Below are 21,225 nucleotides of genomic sequence, written 5' to 3'. Positions count from 1 at the left end.
AGCAAATTCCACTACAGCCAGGACTGCATAGATAGACCTTGTCTCCAAAACAAACCTGATTTTGGTACCTAGAACAACATGGCGGAAAAAGAGACCCAACTCCATAGGTTGTTCTCCGACATATACAGTCACACCATGGAATGCACATGTGTATCGAAACGAAAGTAATCTAGTCAAATAATGGCATGCAGCCAGTGAAACTTTAGTATTATTTTAAATTTGTACAGTGAGTTTTTCTAAAAACATGCAACATAAGATCTATTATGAAATTGGCTAATTGTATTCTTTTTTTCTTTCCTTTCTTTCTTTCTTTTTTTTTTTTTTTTTGTTTGTTTTTGTTTTTTGAGCAAGGTTTCTCTGTGTAGCCTTGGCTGTCGTAGACTCTCTTTGTAGACCACGCTGGCCTAGAACTCACAGAGATCTGCCTGCTTCTACTGGGATTAAAGGTGTATGCCACTATGCCCGGCCCTAATTGTATTCTTAGGCACAAAAGTGGCCAAACTAAAGAAACACCTGCTCATAACAAAAACAGCAAAGATCGTAATTACATAAATCACAAAGGTCTGTGATGCAGGAATATACATTTTATTTTGGTAACTATTTTATTATTTGTTTTTAGACTAAAACAACATCACCTAAGTAAGAAATTAGGCTAAAAGTCAGCCGATATTCTTTTATATTTCCTTAAAAAGTTACTAGCTGAAAAGTAAGCCTTTTTAATAGTGAATGAAAATTAAAATAGCCTTTGAATTACAGTTTTGCATGTTAGGCAAAGAGTTTGTTAATGAATAAATGCTCTGCTTAATGTATGCCAACATATGCCAGCTTTTGGGAAAGATGGTACCCATTTAAGTTTTTTAAGTGAGCAGTGAGCCTTCAGAGACTTCTCCGTGGCACTGGCACCAGCAGTGAAGTTATTCTGAGCTTGCACAGATGGTGTCTTAGTGCTTTACTCAGTCAGTGTCTCACTTGGCCTGAATCTATCACTTTAGGCTAAAATTACTAAGCTGTGCAGTAGCTGCTTCTCACCACTGAGAGCTTTTAAACTCATTCCCCTTTTCTCTTGACAGAGAAAGAAATCACTTTTTAGAAACATTTAGTAGTTTTCCAAGTTATTTAGAAAGACCATGAAAAAATTTCAGAGCCATAAAAGTTAAGGAATGAATTACTAGTCCATTCACTATGTCTTTCCACGTACAAGAGCAAGGCTTCTATTGTTTGAGTGTGTTTATTTGCACTCATCACCTGCGTTATTTGTTAATTTCTGTCTGTATTTCATTTACTTTTTTAGAAAAAGCATATAGCGGGCTAGAGAAATGGCTTAGCGGTTGGGAGCACTGACTGTTCTTCCAGAGGACCCAGGCTCAATTCCCAGTACCCACATGGCAGCTCACACCTGTCTGAAACTTTCAGTTCTAACTGAAATCCTCACATAGACATATAAACAGGCAAAACACTGATGCATATAAAATAATAAATAAATAAATTTTTTAAAAACAGCATATAGCTGGATGTAGTGGCGCACGCCTTTAATCCCAACACTAAGGAGCAGAGGCAGGCAGATCGCTGTGAGTTTGAGGCCAGCCTGGTCTACAAAGAGAGTTCTAGGACAGCCAAGGCTACACAGAGAGACCCTGTTTCAGAAAAAAAGGGGGTGGGGGAAGGAAGGAAGAAAGAAAGAAAGATGTAATAGAGCCAAACATTTCCTTTCCTGGCTGCCTATATTGTTAATTAGTTTCCATTGTATAAAGAATGGAGACTGACACAGGATTCAACTTGTCTGTTAAGTTGACTAGAAGTCTTGGTGAAAGATTCAGTTTCATTCCTCTCATTAGTAGTAAATAATGATTCTTGCTTTTTTATATTTTAAAATTGAGAAAATGTTGTTACACTAGCAAGCATAATGGAGAGCCAGCTGCTGCATGCTTTCGCCACTAGATGGTAGCCCTACTTCAGTGATGTAAAATGCACACACAATAATAGAGAAAATACGCTATCAAGTTGGGCCTCAGAATATGGAGACTAGAGCGATGGAAGATACAGATGTGTTGTTTTACTCTGCTAAAGAAGTAGCTTAACAAAGGTTCAAAGCAGAACACACCTAACAAACTTAGAGTTTTATATTTTAGATGTGTGAGAGTTGCGCCTAAATGTATGTATATGTATCGTGTGCCTGCCTGATGCCACAGAGGTCAGAAGAGGGCACCAGATCCCTTGAACACATGGCTGTGAGCCACCATGTGGGTGCTGGGAACCAAACTTAGGTCCTCTGTGAGAGCAACAAGTATTCGTAATCACTGAACCATCTCTCCATCACATAAAACTTAGAAAATGTTTAAATTCTGCAAAAAGGTAAAAGGGGGGCTGGAAAAATGGCTCCATAGTTAGGAGTATGTACTGCCCTTCCAGAGGAGCAGTTTGGTCCTAGTACCCACACGGGCAGCGAACAGCTACCTGTGACTCCAGCTCTAGGGGACTCCAAAGCCCTCTTTTGAACTCCATGGGCACCCACATTACATATAGAAGTATATATTCATAAACATACATTTAAACATTTTTTTAAGAAGTAGGAAGGGGGCTGGAGAGATGGCTCAGGGGTTAAGAGCATTGTCTGCTCTTCCAGAGGTCCTGAATTCAATTCCCAGCAACCACATGGTGGCTCACAACCATCTATAATGTGATCTAATGCACACTGTATACATAATAAATAAATCTTTTTAAAAAGAAGTAGAAAGGAGAGAAAATAAATACAGATAAAAGTTTTATATTATATCTTGCTTCCATAAGTATTTGAGTAGAATACATACTTTAAATTAGGATTATAGTCTAAATCAAATAAATTTACAGCCAGGTGCAGTAGCACATGCCTATAATCACAGCACTCTGGGAGGCAGAGGCAGGTGAATCTCTGTGATTTCAAGGCCAGTCTAGTCTATAAAGCAAGTCCAGGACAGCCAAGGCTACACAGAGAAACACTGTCTTGAAAAACAGAGAGAGAGAGAGAGAGAGAGAGAGAGAGAGAGAGAGAGAGAGAGAAATTTACACCAAATTCTAATGATATTGAACAAGAAATTTTTGATGTGTATATTGAAATTGACTTTGAGGGCCAGCAAGATGGTTCAGCAGGTAAAGGGATCTGGCAATAAGCCTGATGACCTTAGTTCAATTCCTGAACTAACTAGGTGGAGAATAACCAAATCCCAAAAGTTGTCCTCAGACCTCCACACTTGTGCCATAGCATGTGTGAGCAGTGTTACAAGTTTTATCTCATGGAGAGGGCCTTAGGTCCAATTTAAAAAAAAAAAGTGGTTGGTTACTCCTATAACGTTTGTGCTACTATTGCTCCAGTATATATTGCAGGCAAGTTACTGTTACAGGTGACCAGGGTTTGTAGCTAGAAAATATTGATGATTACCTTTCTCCTCTGATAGCATGCAGAGTACATTCCAACACCATGAAGGCTAGTCAGGAGGAGTGAGGCTTCTAGTTAGCACCAGTTCTACTTCTCTGTTTGCTGGCATCTGTAAGTATTGTCTTCAGCAATAGAGATTGTGGAGAGTAACCAATAGCCTTGGCAATAGCCTGTGATATATGTGGATTTCCATGGGGCCAAAGACTCAACAAAATGTAACTTAGTTCTGGCACTGGAGGTTTATTTACCTTGGTATCATTAAGATGTCTAGTTGGGGCATTGTCTCCCCTATTATTTGGTGATTGCATTTAGATTCCTTTCATATATGTATATATTGTAGAACATTTCTGCAGTAGTGCGTCCATATGTTTTTTAAATGTCCTTTAGCTGTGCGTCCCCATATTCTCTGCTTTACCCTTCACCTCCATCCCTTTCCCTATTTTATCCTCCTGGTCTCTCCTTTGTCTCTCCATAACAATATTTCCCCTCCCTTGGGAATGCCTCTCCTCCCTGCTAGTCCTTTTCTCAATACCTAATCTCTGTGATTTTTCAGATTGTGGCACACATATTGAAGACTTAAAAGCTAACATCCACATATAAGAGAAAACATACAATAGTTGTCTCTTTGGATCTGGGTTACCTTACTCAGATTTTTTTTTTTTTTAAGCTCTATCCATTCACTTGAGAATTTCACAATTTTTTAACAGCTAAATATTAGTCTATTGTGTAAATTATGATTTTCATTACCTACTCATCAGCTGATAAGTTTCTTGGCTATTTTCAGTTTCTGAGTGTTACATATAAAGCAACAATGAGCATGGATGAGCAGGTATCTCTGTAGTAGGATTTAGAGTCCATTCGGGTATATGCCCAAGCCTAGTGTAGCTGGGTATTGAGGTAGAATGGTTACCTGCTTCCTAAAGAACAGCCACACTGATTTCCAAAGTGGTTTGCACTCCCACCAGCAATGGACAAATGTTCCCCTTTCCCTAAATCCTTGCCAACAGGTGTCATTATGTGTTTTATTAATTGGGCCAACAATTGGTTCAATTATATTCTCCACTTTCACTTCTGTCAAAGTCAGGATATCTGGTCTAATGCTTAGGTCCTTGATCCATTTGGAGTTGAGTTTTGTACAGGGTGATAAATATGGATTTATTTGTATTCTACATGCAATCAGCCAGTTTGACCAGCACCTTTTATTGAAGATGTGTTTTTTTCCCCAGTGTGTGTGTGTGTGTGTGTGTGTCTATATATATAATTTTTTTTTGTCAGAAGGCAGATGTACAAAGGTATATGGGCTTATGTCTGGGTCTTCAATTCCATTGATCAACATGCCTTTTTGTGGTAACACCATGCTGTCTTTATTACTGTATCTCTGTAATATGAATTGGAATCAGGGATAATGTATAGCTCCATAAGTAATTTTATTATTCAGGATTGTTTTAGCTGTCCTGAATTTTTTATGTTTCCATATGAAGTTGAAATAAATTTCTGTGAAGAATTTTGTTGAAATTTTGATGGGGACTGCATTGAATTTGTAGGTTGCTTTTGGTAAGATGATCATTTTCAATATTAGTCCTTTCAATCCATAAGTATTGGAGGTTTTTCCATCTTCTGATGTCTTCTTCAATTTATTTTGTCCATGTTCTGAAGTTTTTATTACTCAAGTCTAACTTGCTTAATTATAGTTAGCCCGAGGTTTGGGGGGGAGGCTACTGTAAAAAAGTACTTGATTTCTGTGTCCTGATTCTTTGCTGGCAGCGTTTATCAACTGTAGAAGTTTCCTGGTAGAATTTTAAGGATCTTTTATGTAGAAAATTATATCATCAGCAAATAAAGATATGTTGGCTTCTTCCATTCCTATTTGTAGTTATCCGGCTGTTCTAGTGCTCTAGTTAGGACTCCAAGTGCTATATTGAATAGGTATGAAGAAAGTGACTATCCGTGTCTTGTTCTTGGCTTTAGTAGAAATAATTTGAGTTTCTGTTGAGGTTGGTATTGCTGTGGGCTTGCCTTTATTACATTATGTCCCTTGTATTCCTAGTCTCTTCAGGACTTATCATGAAGGGATGATGAATTTCTTCAAAGGCCTTTTCTGCATTTAATTAGATTATCATGTGGTTTTCAGTCTGTTTATGTGGCAGATTATGTTTATTGATTTACGTATGTCGTCGAATCATCCCTGTATCTCTGGGATGAAGCCAACTTGATCATGGTGGAAAATCTTTTTGATGTGTTCTTGTATTTGATTTGCAAGTATTTTATTTAGAATCTTTGCATCAATGTTCATACGGGATATTGATCTATAATTTTCCTTAGCTCTTTGTGTGGCTTGGGTACCATGTTAAAGTGGCTTTATAAAAAGGATTAAGAAATGATCCTTTAGTTTTTCTTTTTATATAGAATAGTTTGTGATGTTTATTCTTCTTTGAAGTTGTGGTAGAATTCTGTGCTGGAATCTATCTGGCCTTGTACTTCGCTGTTTTGTGGTTGTTGCTGTTTTGTCTTGTTTTCTGGTTGGGAGACTTAATTGCTGCTTCTGCTTCTATAGGGAACAAGGGGCTATGAGTATGTTTTTATTGGTACTTGGTATTGACTTAACTTTGGTGGATTAGATATATCAAGAAATTCATCCATTCTTTTAAGTTTCTCAGTCTGGTGGAGCATAGATTTGTAGAGTTCTTTATGATTCTTTGACCTTCTTCAGTGTCTGTTCTTCTGTCCACTTTTAGTTCATTTGGCGAAGAGATTGTCCGTTTTGTTGATTCTTCTCAAAGACCAACTTTTTGTTTCATAGTTCTTTGTATTTTTGTTTTTATTTCACTGATTCCATCCCTGAATTTGGTTATTTCTTGCCATCTACTCTTTTAAGGTGTTATTTGTTCTTGTTGCTCTAGGGCTTTCAGATGTGTCACCTACTTGCTAAAATGAGATCTTTCCAGGTTTGTTTGTTGGTTGTTTTTGTTTCGGTTTGGTTTGTTTTGGTTTTGGTTTTTTATGTAGGCACTTAGGACATAAATATGTCTTTTAAAATTGCCTTCATTATGTCCGATAGGTTTGAGTATATTGTGGTTTTTTTTTTTTTCACTTAATTCTTAAAAGTTTTTAATTTCCTTCTTGAGATCTTGACCCATTTTTTTATTCAGTTGTGAGTTGTTCAGTTTTCATGCATCTGTGTACTTTCTGTTGTTTCTATTGTTGATATAAATATCAATAGCGGGAGCTGGAGAGATGGCTCAGAGGTTAAGAGCACTGTCTGTTCTTCCAGAGGTCCTGAGTTCAATTCCCAGCAACCACATGGTGGCTCACAACCATCTATGCCTTCTAATACCCTCTTCTGGTATACAGGTGTACATGCAGATAGACCATATATATAAAATAAATAAATAAAATCATTAAAAAAGAAAAGGAAATGTTATGTTTTAAAATAAATAAATAAATAAATATCAATAACTTTAATCCATAGTGGTCAGGTAGGCTGGTAGAAGAAATCTACTTCTGTTTTCTTATATCTATTGAGATTTGCTTCATGTCTAAGTATATAGTCAATTTTGGAGAAAGTTCCATAAGCTACTGAGAAGAGAGTATATTCTTTTGTATTTGGATGAAATATTCAGTAGAGATCTATATCCCTTTGATTTACGACATTATTTAACTTCAGCATTTTCTGTTTAGTCTGTGCCTGGATGACCTTTCTATTGCTAAGAGTTAGGTACTGGGGGCAGGAAAGATGGCTCAGAGGTTAAGAACACTGCCTGCTTGCTCTTCCAAAGATGCTCAGTTCAATTCCCAGCAACCGCATGGTGACTCACAACCATGTACAGTGAGATCTGGTGCCCTCTTCTGGCAGGCAGGCATACATACAAGCAAAACACTATATATAATAAATAAGCGTTTTAATATTTATTTTTTTACATATACATTTGTATTATTACACATATATACAATAAGCTACCTCCTAGAAGAAGAACCATGAAACAATCAGGAATTATATAAATATTACATTCATAGTGTTTTGACTATTTGTATTCGGCAGCCTTGAGGAAAACATCTTCCCTATCTATCTTGGTGCATCTAAAATTCTGAATGTAAATCAGTATCTGTCATATCTCATCTCCATCAACCTAAAACATCTGTCTACCTAGAAACATCTTAACAACTAAGCTTAATTGTAAAACTAAACTATCTGGTCTTCAACCCCATCAGAGACTTGAGAAGGAATAAAATTAATTACCCAAGTGTACAGGGGAGTGCATGTTAGCCCATTACCAAATGAGAAGATGAAAGAAACAGTTTGCTGCCTGAACAGTCACCCAAAACTCTCTATAATATTGAAGCATTATCCTTTCCTTTAAAAAAAAAAAAAAAAAGAACTCTTTTACAATGGCTACACCGCTTGCTTCTTGTGCTGGGGTCTAGTCATGTGATGTCTGAGGAGTTTCTTGATGTCAACATCTAGTCTTGTCTTTGTTGTGTGAGTGTTATGTTCTTTGGTTACTGTTGCTCCCTCTGGATTCTGGGCAAGTGTGGAGGCTGTGGGTCCCTGATAAAAAATGTTTCTGGGTCACCAGGTGAAAGAAAGAAAGAGAGATGGGGTAGGAGGAAAGGCTGAGAAGGTTTCAGGGAAAGAGGTAAGCTCAGTCCAAAATACAACTTTAATAATCAAAATAATGCCCTTTTAAATTATAACAGTTTGACAGACAACCTTCTGACTTACTGGCCATTAAGCCAACACAGTAGAATCTTGCACCTCATTATCTCCCCAGCAAGCACAACCTGAATAAGGCATCCCTGTGTAACTGAGAGACAGTGAATGATGTGTAGGCAGCTAGGAAATGAGAACATGAAAGGGGATTTTTCTCTCTTATAGAGGCCAATTTAAACTATATAGGTAGGGCTAAAATAAACAGTTTTAATTTTTACTTGGCATTGCAATTGACATCAAAAGTTGTTACTTAAATTAGTTGCACAGATATTCATAATCTGGCCTTCATTAGGGTATTAGAAATATGAACTGTCTTTAATTTGTCTTGTTTTCCTTTTGAAACCAGGTTGTTCAGAGAATATTCTACACAGTCAACAGATCTTGGAGTGGAAAAATTACTTCAACAGAGATAAGGAAAAGCAACTTTTTGCAAGTATGCCTCTCATATAAAGATATACAGAGAGACCTTTTTGCCTTACTTAAATATTTTTCCTTACTCTATTGTAAAACTGTCAATTCTTCAAGGCTGTAAACACCAGTTACCCGTGTGGGGTAGAGGCTGTCAAAGAAAGTTAAGTAAGATGGGATTTCTACCTGAAGGTGAAACAAAACCAGAAATACGTATCTACACCTGCATGGATAGATGTGCATGAAAGGTGCAGAGTAAGCTGGGCACAGTGGCACACAGTGCCTCGCAGCACTCAGGGAGGCAGAGGTGGGAGGATCTCTGTGAATTCAAGGCCAGCTTGGTCTACAAAGTGAGCCCAGGACAACCAAACCTACACAGAAACCCTGTCTTGGGGAAAAAGGGAGGGGCATACAGAGGAAGCCTCAGAAGGATCAGCATGCCATCTTCATATTGGAAACTGTCAGGAGTTCAGCAAGATAAAATATCAATAGGAAGGAGTTTCCAGTAAGCATCAAAGCCAGAGGCAAAAGGTGTTCTCATGTTCAAGAACTTCCAGCCAGTGGCATGGCTCTTGTGAAAGTAACCAAGTTGGAAAAGTGAGCCTGTCAAAGAAGTGAAAGTATATAGACTTGATTCTTTCAGTAATGACTTTACCTTGCTGCTGGGGAAACTAATACATTTTATTCAGCTATCTTATCAAACAAAGTTGACCACTAGTTGGAGCCTTTTACTGAGGTAATCTTCATACTTGATTGTTTAAGTTTCTATAACTGTAAAGAAAATAGATTGGTTCACACTTGAAAGACAAAAAATATTTAAATGGCTAATACTAAATGAAGCTTATACCGATACCAGTCCCATATTACTCTGTACTCTTTCTACCTGCATCTTCATGTGAGACACGCAGGTACTAAAGACCTGGCAAACTCACAATCCCTAATGGACAGACAAATACTTTGTTACTCTGTAACAGTGCTTTTCAACCGATGGGTCACAACCCCTGTAAATGATCCTTTCACCGGTGTGGCTATCAGATACCCTGCATATCACATACGATGACTCATATCAGTAGCAAAATTTAGTTAAGAAGTAGCAACAAAAGCAGTTTTATGGCTGGGGGGTCACCACAACATGAGGAATTATATTAAAGGGTTGCAGCATTAGGAAAGTTGAGAGCAATTACTCTAAAATGAAGTCATCATCACAATCACTGTTGATATTTACTGAACATCTGATGCCTGGCTGGGCTCTCAGTAAGTATTAAAAATGAGCTAAAAGGTCAGTAACTTCCTTAATAACTCAAAAAGTGCAATTTTTAATGCATGTATGTATGTGCACTACATGTATGCCTATTCCCAAGGATGTCAAAGAAGGTGTTGAGTCACCATGGGGTGCTGAGAACTGAACCCAGATCCTCTATAAGAATAGCAAGTGCTCTTAACCCCTGAGCCATCTCTGCAGCCCCTAAGTTTACTATAAATAATAATATTAATAATAATAAGTATAAACGATATTATATTTATATAATTCATAATATAAATAATATTATTTTAATAAATTCTTTTTGTTAGTATATTTGAGTTTTAATTTGCATAGAAGTTAGTAGGCTGCAGAACTGAGATTAGAATTCAAATGTTCTTTCTACTAGGTGATTTATTTTCCCCTTCTTTTCCTCTTTATTTTTTCCTTATCCAACTCTTTAGTCGTCTTCTAAGTCCATGAACAAATGCTCGAGACATTATAGCTCTATGAATATATTTAGAGTAAAATAAATTTTTTAAAAAATCACTGTTTACACCAGGTGGGGGTAGCACATGCCTTTAATCCCAGGACTCAGGAGGCAGAGCCAGGCAGATTTCTGTGCTTTCAAGGCCAGTGTGGTCTACAGAGTGATTTCCAGGACACCCAGGGAATCACACTTAGAAACTTTGTCTCAGAGGGGGCAAAAAAAAAAAAAAACCCAAGTTTATCTCTTCATTCAACATTTCGTGCACTTTCCCTTAGAAAGAACTCATATATCTGAATTATTTTAAATTTTATTCATTTATCTGTATGTGTAAGAATTTTGTCCGCATGTATGTATGTGTGCTATGTGTGTGCTTGGTGCACTCAGAAGCCATAAGAGAGTGTCAGATCATCCCCTGGGACAGTTATTACAGAGGGTGGGTGCTGGAAATTGAACCTGGGTTCTCTGGAAGAGCAGCCACTGCACTTAACCACTGAACCATCTCTCCAGCACCTGTAGCCTTATTTCATATATGTGGTATATAGTTTTGTTTTGTAAGACTACTATATAGAGGGATTGATTAGTTATTACTTGGGGTGGGGTAGCATACAGGTGCTATTGTCAGAAGGACAGCTTGCCAGAGTTGGTTCTCTCCTTTCCCACCATGTAGCCCATGGGATCAAATTCAGGGAATCCGTTGGCAGCAGGTGCCTTTACCTTCTAAACCATCTCACCGCACTACAGGGTCTTTTTTTTTTTTTTAAGTATGGGGGATGGGATACTTAGTACTTTCTAAAATTTGGTTGGATTTTCCTTTCACTTAAAAAGGTCTCTCTCAGGATTCCCTCCATTTCTGCCCATCTGTACTGCATGATTGACTGCATGGCTATGCTGTAATTGATTATATATATATTTTCCTCTATTGAGGCTTAGGGCATTTTTTTTATATTTTCTCTGTTACGATGATGTAGTGAACATCCTTGAACCTTATTCTTCCGTATATATGAATAAGAGTTTCTCTAGAGTAGACGACTAACGGGGGGAAAAAAACCTAAATCAAATGATACTTTAATCCTGTTGAAAATCCAATTCATCATTCCCCTTATATAGTCACTAACTAGGGAGCCGGGGAAGCCCTCAGTGAGTGGCGTCCTGGGTGGATGTGTATTTTGACATGGGCACAGCCTGTGAAAGACTCCAAGAACAGTTAGCCCATGGGAAACTTGCAGTCTTTACCAATACAGGATAGGCTCAAGAGAAATCCCAAGTCTGAGCCGGGCGTGGTGGCGCACGCCTTTAATCCCAGCACTCGGGAGGCAGAGGCAGGCGGATCGCTGTGAGTTCGAGGCCAGCCTAGTCTACAAAGTGAGTCCAGGATGGCCAAGGCTACACAGAGAAACCTTGTCTCGAAAAACCAAAAAAAAAAAGAAAAGAAAAGAAAAGAGAAATCCCAAGTCGTGTATTTATGGATAATTAATCTGTGTGTGTAAAAACTAGCAAGTGTGGCTTCCTCCTCCCGCTAGGGCTCACCTACAGGCCTCCTGCTGAGACTAGCTTCCACTCCACACAGCACACCTGCACTGCACCTAGTAAATATGCTGAGGCTCCAGAGCAGTGCCAGAGAACCCACCAGGTCCCGGCTTTCCTATACGTGCGCCTGACTGTCTGTCTGTCCTTTGTTTATTCTCTATCTGTTCTGGGACCCAAGCAAGGAAGGATGGCAACCAACAACAGGAGTTAATGCACACTTAATACCACATCCTGGTTTTCTTTCGTGTTTATGAAGACTATAATTTAATGTTGCTTATTTCATAATCTTCCATTGAACATTCACAGGATTTAATGATTTTTTTCAATTTATAAAATCATTTCCTATTGTAAACCTTTTAAAAATGATTTATCAAATGCATTTATATTACAAAAGAGTTTTCTTTGTACTTTGTTTTCTGTCTTGTATTCCACTTTATTTCCAATTAGTATTGTTAGCTATTTTTCTCTTTATTAACACTTAGCTAGTATATGTTTGTCTTTTATTTTGGATATACTTCTTTTGTAAATTTTGTATTACATTTGTGTTTGGTATGTGTGAGCAGATAGAGGTCAAAAGTCAGAATCTGTTCTTTCCTTCCACAGTGTGGGCTCTTGAATCAAGTGCAATTCATCAGGCTTAGTAGCCAGCACCCTAACTGCTGAGCCCATTAGACATATCTCGTATAGTTGGTATGTATATTTTTGAGGGATTTTTAATGTTTTATCAAAAATATTTTAATAAGATTTAGTCCATTTATATTTGTCCTTGATACTTTTTCTATTAAGCTTTCTTAAAGTTTCATTTCTGAAATGTCTTCATTTTTCTACTTACTTAAACAGTAATTTGGATAACTACAGAATTAAGGATACAAAAGCAATTGTTCCTGGTACTATTAAAGGTACAAATGGAGACAGAGAAAACTCAAATTTATATCTAGCTTAGACCCCTGAGCTCCACCCACTGCCTTGTGTTTCATGTGTGTGTGTGTCTGTTTTGTGTGTGTGTGTGTGTGTGTGTGTGTGTGTGTGTGTGTGTGTGTGTGTTGCATATGGTAAACTAGATTTCATTACAAAGCCAAAATAATATGGAGATTCCCCTTCTTCTTACTATTGCTCATATAATTTTGAAAAATGAAGGGCTCTTATCTTTTTGGTTTTTTGAGACAGGGTTTCTCTGTGTAGCCTTGACTACCCTGGACTTGCTTTGTAGACCAGGCTGGCCTCGAACTCACAACTATCCGGCTGCCTCTGCCTCCCAAGTGCTGGGATTAAAGGAGTGCGCCACCACTGCCCAGCTAGGGCTCTTATCTTATGATGATAGGTAGTAGAGGGCTGTTGACTAAAAAGTTCTTTGTTTAGCTGGACTTAGTAGTACACATTTTTAATCCTAGGACTCAGGAGATAGAGGCAGGCAGATCTCTTAACTCTGAGGCCAGACGGGTCTACAAAACAAGTTCCAGGACAGCCAAGGCTACCCAGAGAAAAACACACACACACACACACACACGCACACACACACACAAATCATCATCATCATCATCATCATCTGGGTGTGGTGGCGCACGCCTTTAACCCAGCACTCGGGAGGCAGAGGCAGGAGGATCACTGTGTGTTCGAGGCCAGCCTGATCTACAAAAGCAAGTCCAGGACAGCCAGGACTGTTACACAGAGAAATCCTGTCTCAAAAAAACCTAAAATAATAATAATAATAAAATTAAACACGCACATGCACACACTCAGTCATACATGCCTGCATGCATGCACGCACGCATGCACACACACACACGCAATTTCCTGACTTGGTACCAAAAGCAAATTTTAAGTTACTGACCAAAAATTTTCTAAACTCTTTTCAAAACTAGTTGTGTATCATTTATTATTTATTATTAATTAATTATTTTATTCTTATCTTTTCAGACTCTGGCCCTTTTGGAGGAAGAGGAAGACATAAACCAAATCACAGATTACTTCTCTTATGAACATTTCTATGTCATTTATTGTAAATTCTGGGAACTAGATGGTGATCATGACTTGTACATCAGCCAAGCTGATCTATCTCAATACAATGACCAGGGTGAGTGATTCTTTCTTTCTTTCTTTCTTTCTTTTTTTTTAATTTAACTAGGAAAAGTGATTCTATAAATGCTAAAACTAATCTTAGTTTAAAACTTGTATAAATTGTCTTCCCTCCCTTATTATGAGAAATTTCCTTTCTTAAATTCTGTAAGTAAATTACAGGGCCAATAACCTTTAAATGAGAATGAACAAAAACCGTGATTTTATCTGTTCACTCTGTAGAGCAGGCTGACCTCAAACTCAGAGCTGCCTGCTTTGCCTCTCCAGTGCTGGGTTAAAGGTGTGTGCCAGCACGCCAGCCAGAGATAATGTTTTAAACTTAGAGGGCAGAGGAGTTTGGAGGTAAGTAACCAGTTTTAAGGTGGGAAGTCTGTGTAGTATGAATCATTAAGATGATAATCAGTGAGTTGGAGGACAGCTTGGTCTACAAAGTGATCCAGGCTACACAGAGAAACCCTGTCTCGAAAAAACAAACAAAAACCAAAGATGATAATCAGATACGTGTGCAAGCTTATTAGAAAATTTTCTCACTTAACAGTATTTCTATTAAAGCTAAGAATGAAACTTCTTTTCCCTCCTTTTTCTATGGGTCTCACTGTCGGGGGCTGGGGCGTGAACGCTAGAGAGATGGCTCAGTGGTTAAGAGTACTTGGTTTCTAGCACCCACATCACACAGTTCACAGCTTCCTCTAACTGTGGTTCCTGAGATCTTATAGTCTCTCTGGCTTCTGAGGGCGCATGCGCTCACATACTTGTACACACATATAGAGACACACAACATATTTTTTAAGCTTTTTTAACTCCAGACACATATTTTCTCTACAGATGAATTTCATGTGTTTTCTTTTGTTTAAAGAAAAAAGTTACATATCACAGTATAAGGCTTAGATTTTTATTTTCCTTTTTATAATTTGGAACCTATTTAGTGCCAACTGATAGGTAAAATTCTTTAATTTTTTAAATGTAAATCTAGTGCATGAAGGGAGAACAGGTGTGCTCAGGGTACAGCATTCATGTGGAGGTCGGCAGACAACTTTAAGGGAGTTAGTTCTTTCTTCTACCATGTGGGCTCCAGGATCAAATTTGGATCAAGTTTAGTGGCAAGTGTCTTTACCCAATGAGCCATCTTGTTGGCCCCTATTCTTAACTAAGTACCAAGATATATTGATTTGTTCTTGTCTCAAGAATTATCTTTATTCTATCTTTAAATGTCCTCTCAGCAACTTTTTGAATCATATTTTGTCATTTTAGAGATAGCAGAAAACAAGTCTTTAGTGTTCTAAATTTTGTTTCTGTCATTTGGTATATCTCTGATGGGCTATCATAAGCCCCCACTTCACGAATGATTGGTTTTTCAGAACTGAGATCGACCAGGGCCTCATATATGCTTGGCAATGCTCTACCATTAAGCTGTATCCTTGCCCTATATAGCTTGTTTTATCAGATCATACAGCTGGGCATGGTGATGCACTCCTGTAATCCCAGCACTTGGGACAGCCAAGGCTACACAGAGAAACCCTGTCCCCCAAAAAAACAAAAAGTTTCATAGAGCTTTGCACATTTAATAAACAGAGGTTTGGTTCGGAACCAAGCATGGTAGCCCAAGCCTGCAGTCTCAGCCTCTGCAGCTGAAGCAGGAAGATTCCTGTAGCCCGTATCTGGAAGCCAGCCTGGGCACCACAGACCCTGACTGACTGAGCAGAGAGGAGAGGGAAAGTAGCAGAGTTCTCTCTCTAATCTTGAGTGCCAAGCAGGAGTCATGGGCAAATGTTATGGTGTTGCTTTCCTTCCTCACGTAGCTATAGTCTTTCTGTCATCATAATAGCAATGATTTACACATTCCTAAGGGTCTCAGGCCAGCCTCGTTAGCTATGCATCTTCCTGTTAGCCATGTTTGTGAGCCAGCTTCCAGATGTCTTGCACATCCCATGGCTCTAAAACTCTCTCTCCTGTTCTTACTGCCATCAAGTTTCCAAATATTGTCAATACTGGTTGGATCAATGTTAATGGCATGGTGACGGGGACATTATAATGTATATTTTTGTCCATTCACCTAATTCTGCTTCAGACCACACACAGTCTTTAGTTTTAGGATAATAAACCTTCCAAAGCCAAAACAGCATTTTGTTTTGAAGACATTGGGGCAGGAGTGCCGGCTCAGCAGCTGGAAGGACCTCTGCTCCATTCTCCCCGCCCACATAGCAGTTCATGAGTGTCTGTAACTCCAGGGCCAAGGGGTATGATGCCCTCTTTTGGCCTCCACAGGCAACAGGCACTCATGTGATGCATGTACATGGCATGCAGGAAAACATTCATACACAGAAGATAAAAATAAACAGACTGTCTTAAAAGATGTTAGCATTAGAATGTAATGTTTTTGATGTTTTCTGTATAGCCTTATTTCTTTCTAGTACAAAATATTTATTCATTGAATCAAAGTTCAACCAAGTAGAAATTGTATAGGCCAGGCATAGCTTTCTTGACAAATGTATTTCTAATTTTCCTAGCCAAATAAATTTGTCTTTATATTGACTATCCCTAATTCTAGGCAGAATAGATGCTGGGAGCTGCTAACTCTATTGAATTCCTTGGTATAATGAGCATTCCATTGCCTAGAGCACTTGTTAAAAGAACAGGTCTGGAGATCCCTAGCTCCCCCTTTTCGGCTATTTTGAATCTATAAAGATATTTTGCTGCTATACATTTTCTAGGGTCTGTCATCAAAAAACAGCATACTATCTGAAGATAAAATTGCTCCTGGGGATGTAGCTCAGTGGAAGGTCACCTGCCTAGCATGTGCAAAGCCCTGGGTTCAGTTCCTCAGTAGAACCAACAACAATGACAAAAAGGCACTTGTTGATGGAATTTCTCTCATATGCTGTATCTTAGACTCTTATAGAATGGGAATATAAGAAAAGTATGTTTGTGGTATGTCTTGGTATCTTTCCTAATGCTGCTTGGAAACATTCTCCATTTTACTTTGTTTCATTTTACATTGTTTCGGGAACTACACAATCACTTTCCCTTGAATTTAATTCTAAAACAAAATTTATCTTGTTTTAGAAGAAAACATTTTTTGTTTTATTGGACAACAAAATCAATACAAATTCTATGTATTTTTGCCTTAGTTGTCAGGATGTTCAGAATTAACTTAGAATTCAACTATATAAATAAACATCATATACATTCACTTGTCTAATCTTTTTTAAAATTAGTGATTGATAGTTTAAACTTAGCCTTTCTTAAAGATTGTTTATTATGTATACAATGTTCTGCCTGCATGTACAGCCGCAGGCCAGAAGAGGGCACCAGATGTCATTATAGATGGTTGTGAGCCACCATGTCGTTGCTGGGAATTGAACTCATGACCTCTGGAAGAGCAGTCAGTGCTCTTAACTGCTGAGTCATCTCCCCAGCCTCTCACTCTTCTTAAAAGTATAAATTGTGTGTAAGAAAGAATTTAGGGTATAGGCAGACAAAATTCCTGCACAAATGGGGGTAGAGCCCCAAGGTCCCACCCTTGACAGAGGAGATTTTGGTGGTTGATCATTACTGAGGGAGGAAGACTCGCTATACTGGGACAGGGCAGTTGGCCATGGTAGTTTACCCCTGGCTCGTGGAAGCTCCACACATATGTGCATATGAGAAGCACTAATTGGACTCATGGGTTATTAATGACTCCCCCAAAAGAAGGGGGGGAGTGACACTATGGAGTTGGAAGAGAGACAGGATAAAGGACACTTAAGAGTGATAGACAAGTGATGGTGGATGGATGAGGTCAAATACATTCTATAAAGGTATGAAGTTTTCAGTGAATAAATTTTACTACGTGTGTGTGTGGGTGTGTGTGTGTGTGTGTGTGTGTGTATTGTTTTTTGAGACAGGTTTCTCTGTGTAGCCCTAGCTGTCCTAGACTAGCTTTATAGACCAGGCTGGCCTCGAATTCACAGAGATCCACCTGCCTCTGCCTCCTGAGTGCTGGGGTTAAAGGCATGTGCCTCCATGTCTGGCTTCCACACACACACACACACATTTTTTTTTTTTTTTTTAAGAATTTAGGTGTTACGATGTAGCTGAATTGATAGGGTGCTTGGCTAGCATATACAGGCCTGGGTTTGATTCCCAACACCACATACACTACACAGTGCTGCACACCTGTATCAGAACTCAGCGGAAGGAGGAGGATCAGAAGTTCAAGGTCATTCTCAGTTATATAACAAGATAGAGTTCACCCTAGGAGACAAACGCTGTCTCAAAAACCAAAAGAATGTAACTACTGATATTCTCACTGTGGAAGATGACTCTGGTTCAGGGTTAGCAAATTAAACAGATTTATCAGGAATATTTCTAACAAACTGTCATTCTTATTTACATTTAGCTTCATCAAGTAGAATTATTGAAAGAATATTTTCTGGAGCAGTAACAAGGTATGAAAAGTTTACATCTTGAATTTTATTTAGTGGGCTATCAAAAAATGAATAGAAAAATGATATAAAACAACTTGAGCTTCAAAATGAACTATAATACTGCAGTAATTTTATTTTATAAAAGCTTTCTACATAATTTTGCAGTGCTACTAAGTCAAATTATATCTAAAAAGCATACAGTTGTGACTTTATAAAAGACAGTAATTCTGGGCTGGAGAGATGGCTCAGAGGTTAAGCACACTGACTGCTCTTCCGAAGGTCCCGAGTTCGATTCCCAGCAACCACGTGGTGGCTCACAGCCATTTATAATGTGATCTGCTGCCCTCTTCTGGACTGCAGGTGTACATGAGACAGAACACTATATACATAATAGTAAATAAATCTTTTTTTTAAAAAAAGACAGTAATTCCTTAATATTAGTCCACTGTCTAAATATAAATAACAGTATCTAATACCATTAATTATCACATTGGAAGCTAGGGCCAGACCTAGTGGCATGGACCTGCAATCCCTAGATTACATAGATTCATAAACTGAAGCTTTCTTGGGCTGCAGAGTCAGTTCAAAGTCTGCCTAAGCAATTTTATAAGACCTTGTTTCAAAAAACTAAACTAGTCATAGTGGTACATGCCTTTAGTCCCAGCACTCAGGAGACACAGGCAAGAGGATCTCTCTGAGTTCAAGATCAGCAACTAAGATCTACATAGTGAGACCTATCTCTTAAAAATTTAATTTAGTTAATTTAATTAATTAATTAATTAATTAGTAAATTAAAAGTAAAAAAGTATAAGGATGTAACTCCGTGGTAGAGTGCTGCCCTGTATTAGGCTTTAAGTTCAAACTCTATTACCATAAAAGCAATTTTTTTTCCATTTAGGCAAATGCCTTCCAGTTTCACCTTGTAGGCCCTTGAAAATAAGACAGGCCTCAAAGGGGTTGCACGTTCACAACTATCCAGCTTTATGAGGAATTCATCATTTTCTTTTTTTTTTTTTTTTTTAATTTAGTAAATTTCTAAAGATGTTACTACTTTATTTCTTAATGGCTCAGGAAACTTTATAACCATATCTTTTCTTCAGAGGAAAAGCAGTACAAAAAGAAGGAAGAATGAGCTATGCAGATTTTGTTTGGTTTTTGATTTCTGAGGAAGACAAACGGAGCCCTACCAGGTGAGTTTTTGTTGTCAAGATGTAAACTCATGCACAAAGCTTGGAAGGAACACGGTGTCCACCTAGTAAAGTGACCCAACCCAACCACAGTAGGACATTAGACTATCTCCATCTAGGAGAGGAGAGGAACGGGATCCATGCCCATGGGGTAGCACGGGAAGGGCCTCTGCCAGGAGAGAGAGATAGAGTCGGTGAGTATTTATAGAGATTCTACAAACTGTAGTTCCTTCACAATCTGCATGAGTTCTGAGGTAAATTTAAAGGAGGAAGAACTAAGGAAGGCACATTGTGGGAGTAGAGAGATGGCTCAGTGGATAAAGCCACTGCAGGCAAGCTTGAGGACCAGAGTTCGGATCTCCATCCCTTCCATAAAGGTCAAGACAGTCTGAGGGCTCGGGAGAGAGGGACTAGCTGAACCAATGAGACCTTTATTAGCAAGAGGCTCTCCCTCAGGAAATAAAGTGGAGAGCACTTGGAAAAGACACCTACCATCAACCTCTGCCCTCTACATGCTTGTGCAAATGTCCACCTTCACCCGCACACACGCACATGAACATACAGAAAAGAGCAGTAAGTTATGACTAGCATATAAGATCACAGCCTCACGATCCCAGCTGAAAGCATCACTCCCTTTCCTTAGCACTCTTAAACATATCTTGATTGTAGTGTGAATTTACATATCTCTTTACACTGCTGTTTCCTGATTAGGCCAGAGATCTAGATCCCTCTCAAAAGGGCCTCTTGCCTGTAAAATAATGTCCTATACAGTTTCTGCTCAGTACCGAGGAAGGCAGGAGACTCATTCCTTGATGCATATTTGGTTCACTAAGTGATTGAAGCAGCTCAGCAGTTAAGAGCACTAGCTTCTCTTCCAGATGACTGGGGTTCAATTCCCAGCACCCACATGGCAGCTCACAGCTGTCTATAACTTTAGTCCCAGGGGGACCCAACACTTTCTTCTAGCCTCTAGAGCAGTGGTTCTCAGCCTGAGGGTCTCAGCCCCTTGGAGGTCACACATCCGACATTTACATTACAATTCATAATAGCAACAAAGCTAGTTATGAAGTAGCAATAAAATAATTTTATGCCTGTGGGTCCCCACACCATGAGGAACTGTATTAAAGGGTCGCAGCATTAGGAAGGTTGAGAACTACTGTTCTAGAGGAGCTAGGCACACTTGTAGTACACAGACATACATGCAGGCAAAATATCCAAATACTGTTAATTAAAATTTTAAGTTGCTGAAATGTTTAGTATAATGTCTATAAATAATGGAAATAGAAAAATAAGCCATTTTTACGATAGCTACATTTTAAAATAGCTACCATTCTAAATATAGTGATTTGTAATCTATCTTAGATAACTTAGAGAACACATATGAGGAGAGTAAATATTCCTGATGTGTACATGTGGATACACACATGTATGCTGGTACAAGTATGTGAACATGAGGTCAGCCTCAGGAGCCATCTACTTGGTTTTCAGATAGGGTCTGCCACATGGACCTCAGTTTGCCACATAAGCTAGCCTGGCTGATCTTGCAAGCTCCAGGGACCATCCTGTGTCCACCTCCCTTGCCCTAGGATTACAGGCACCTGGCTGTTTTCATGGATTCTAGAGATCCAAGTAAGGTCCTCAGGCTTGCACTTTACTGACTAAATGACCTCCCCAGTCTAAATCTCACACGCAGAAAGAAAACTACTGAAAAAAATATGCATTGTATAGGCTTCTTTATACATACTTACTATATATTTGTACATTTAGAGTC

General features: G+C 38.6%; 1 protein-coding gene across 2 annotated transcripts in view; it reads left to right on the top strand.

Annotated features, from left to right (window-relative positions):
• Ppp2r3a (protein phosphatase 2 regulatory subunit B''alpha) overlaps positions 1-21,225 on the top strand; it is an 89,044-nt gene that overhangs the window by 39,929 nt on the left and 27,890 nt on the right. For both annotated transcript variants that reach the window (XM_051140636.1, XM_051140637.1), the window contains exons 6-9: positions 8,467-8,553; positions 13,703-13,859; positions 18,240-18,288; positions 19,368-19,457. In XM_051140636.1, the coding sequence (XP_050996593.1) occupies positions 8,467-8,553; positions 13,703-13,859; positions 18,240-18,288; positions 19,368-19,457 (383 nt within the window). The remainder of the gene's footprint in view (positions 1-8,466; positions 8,554-13,702; positions 13,860-18,239; positions 18,289-19,367; positions 19,458-21,225) is intronic.

This window comes from Acomys russatus, chromosome 32, assembly GCF_903995435.1.
Source record: "Acomys russatus chromosome 32, mAcoRus1.1, whole genome shotgun sequence".
NCBI classification, from domain to species: Eukaryota; Metazoa; Chordata; class Mammalia; order Rodentia; family Muridae; genus Acomys; species Acomys russatus.
The sequence above is the reverse complement of the archived record's forward strand: the minus strand, read 5'-3'. Positions and strand labels throughout refer to the sequence as shown.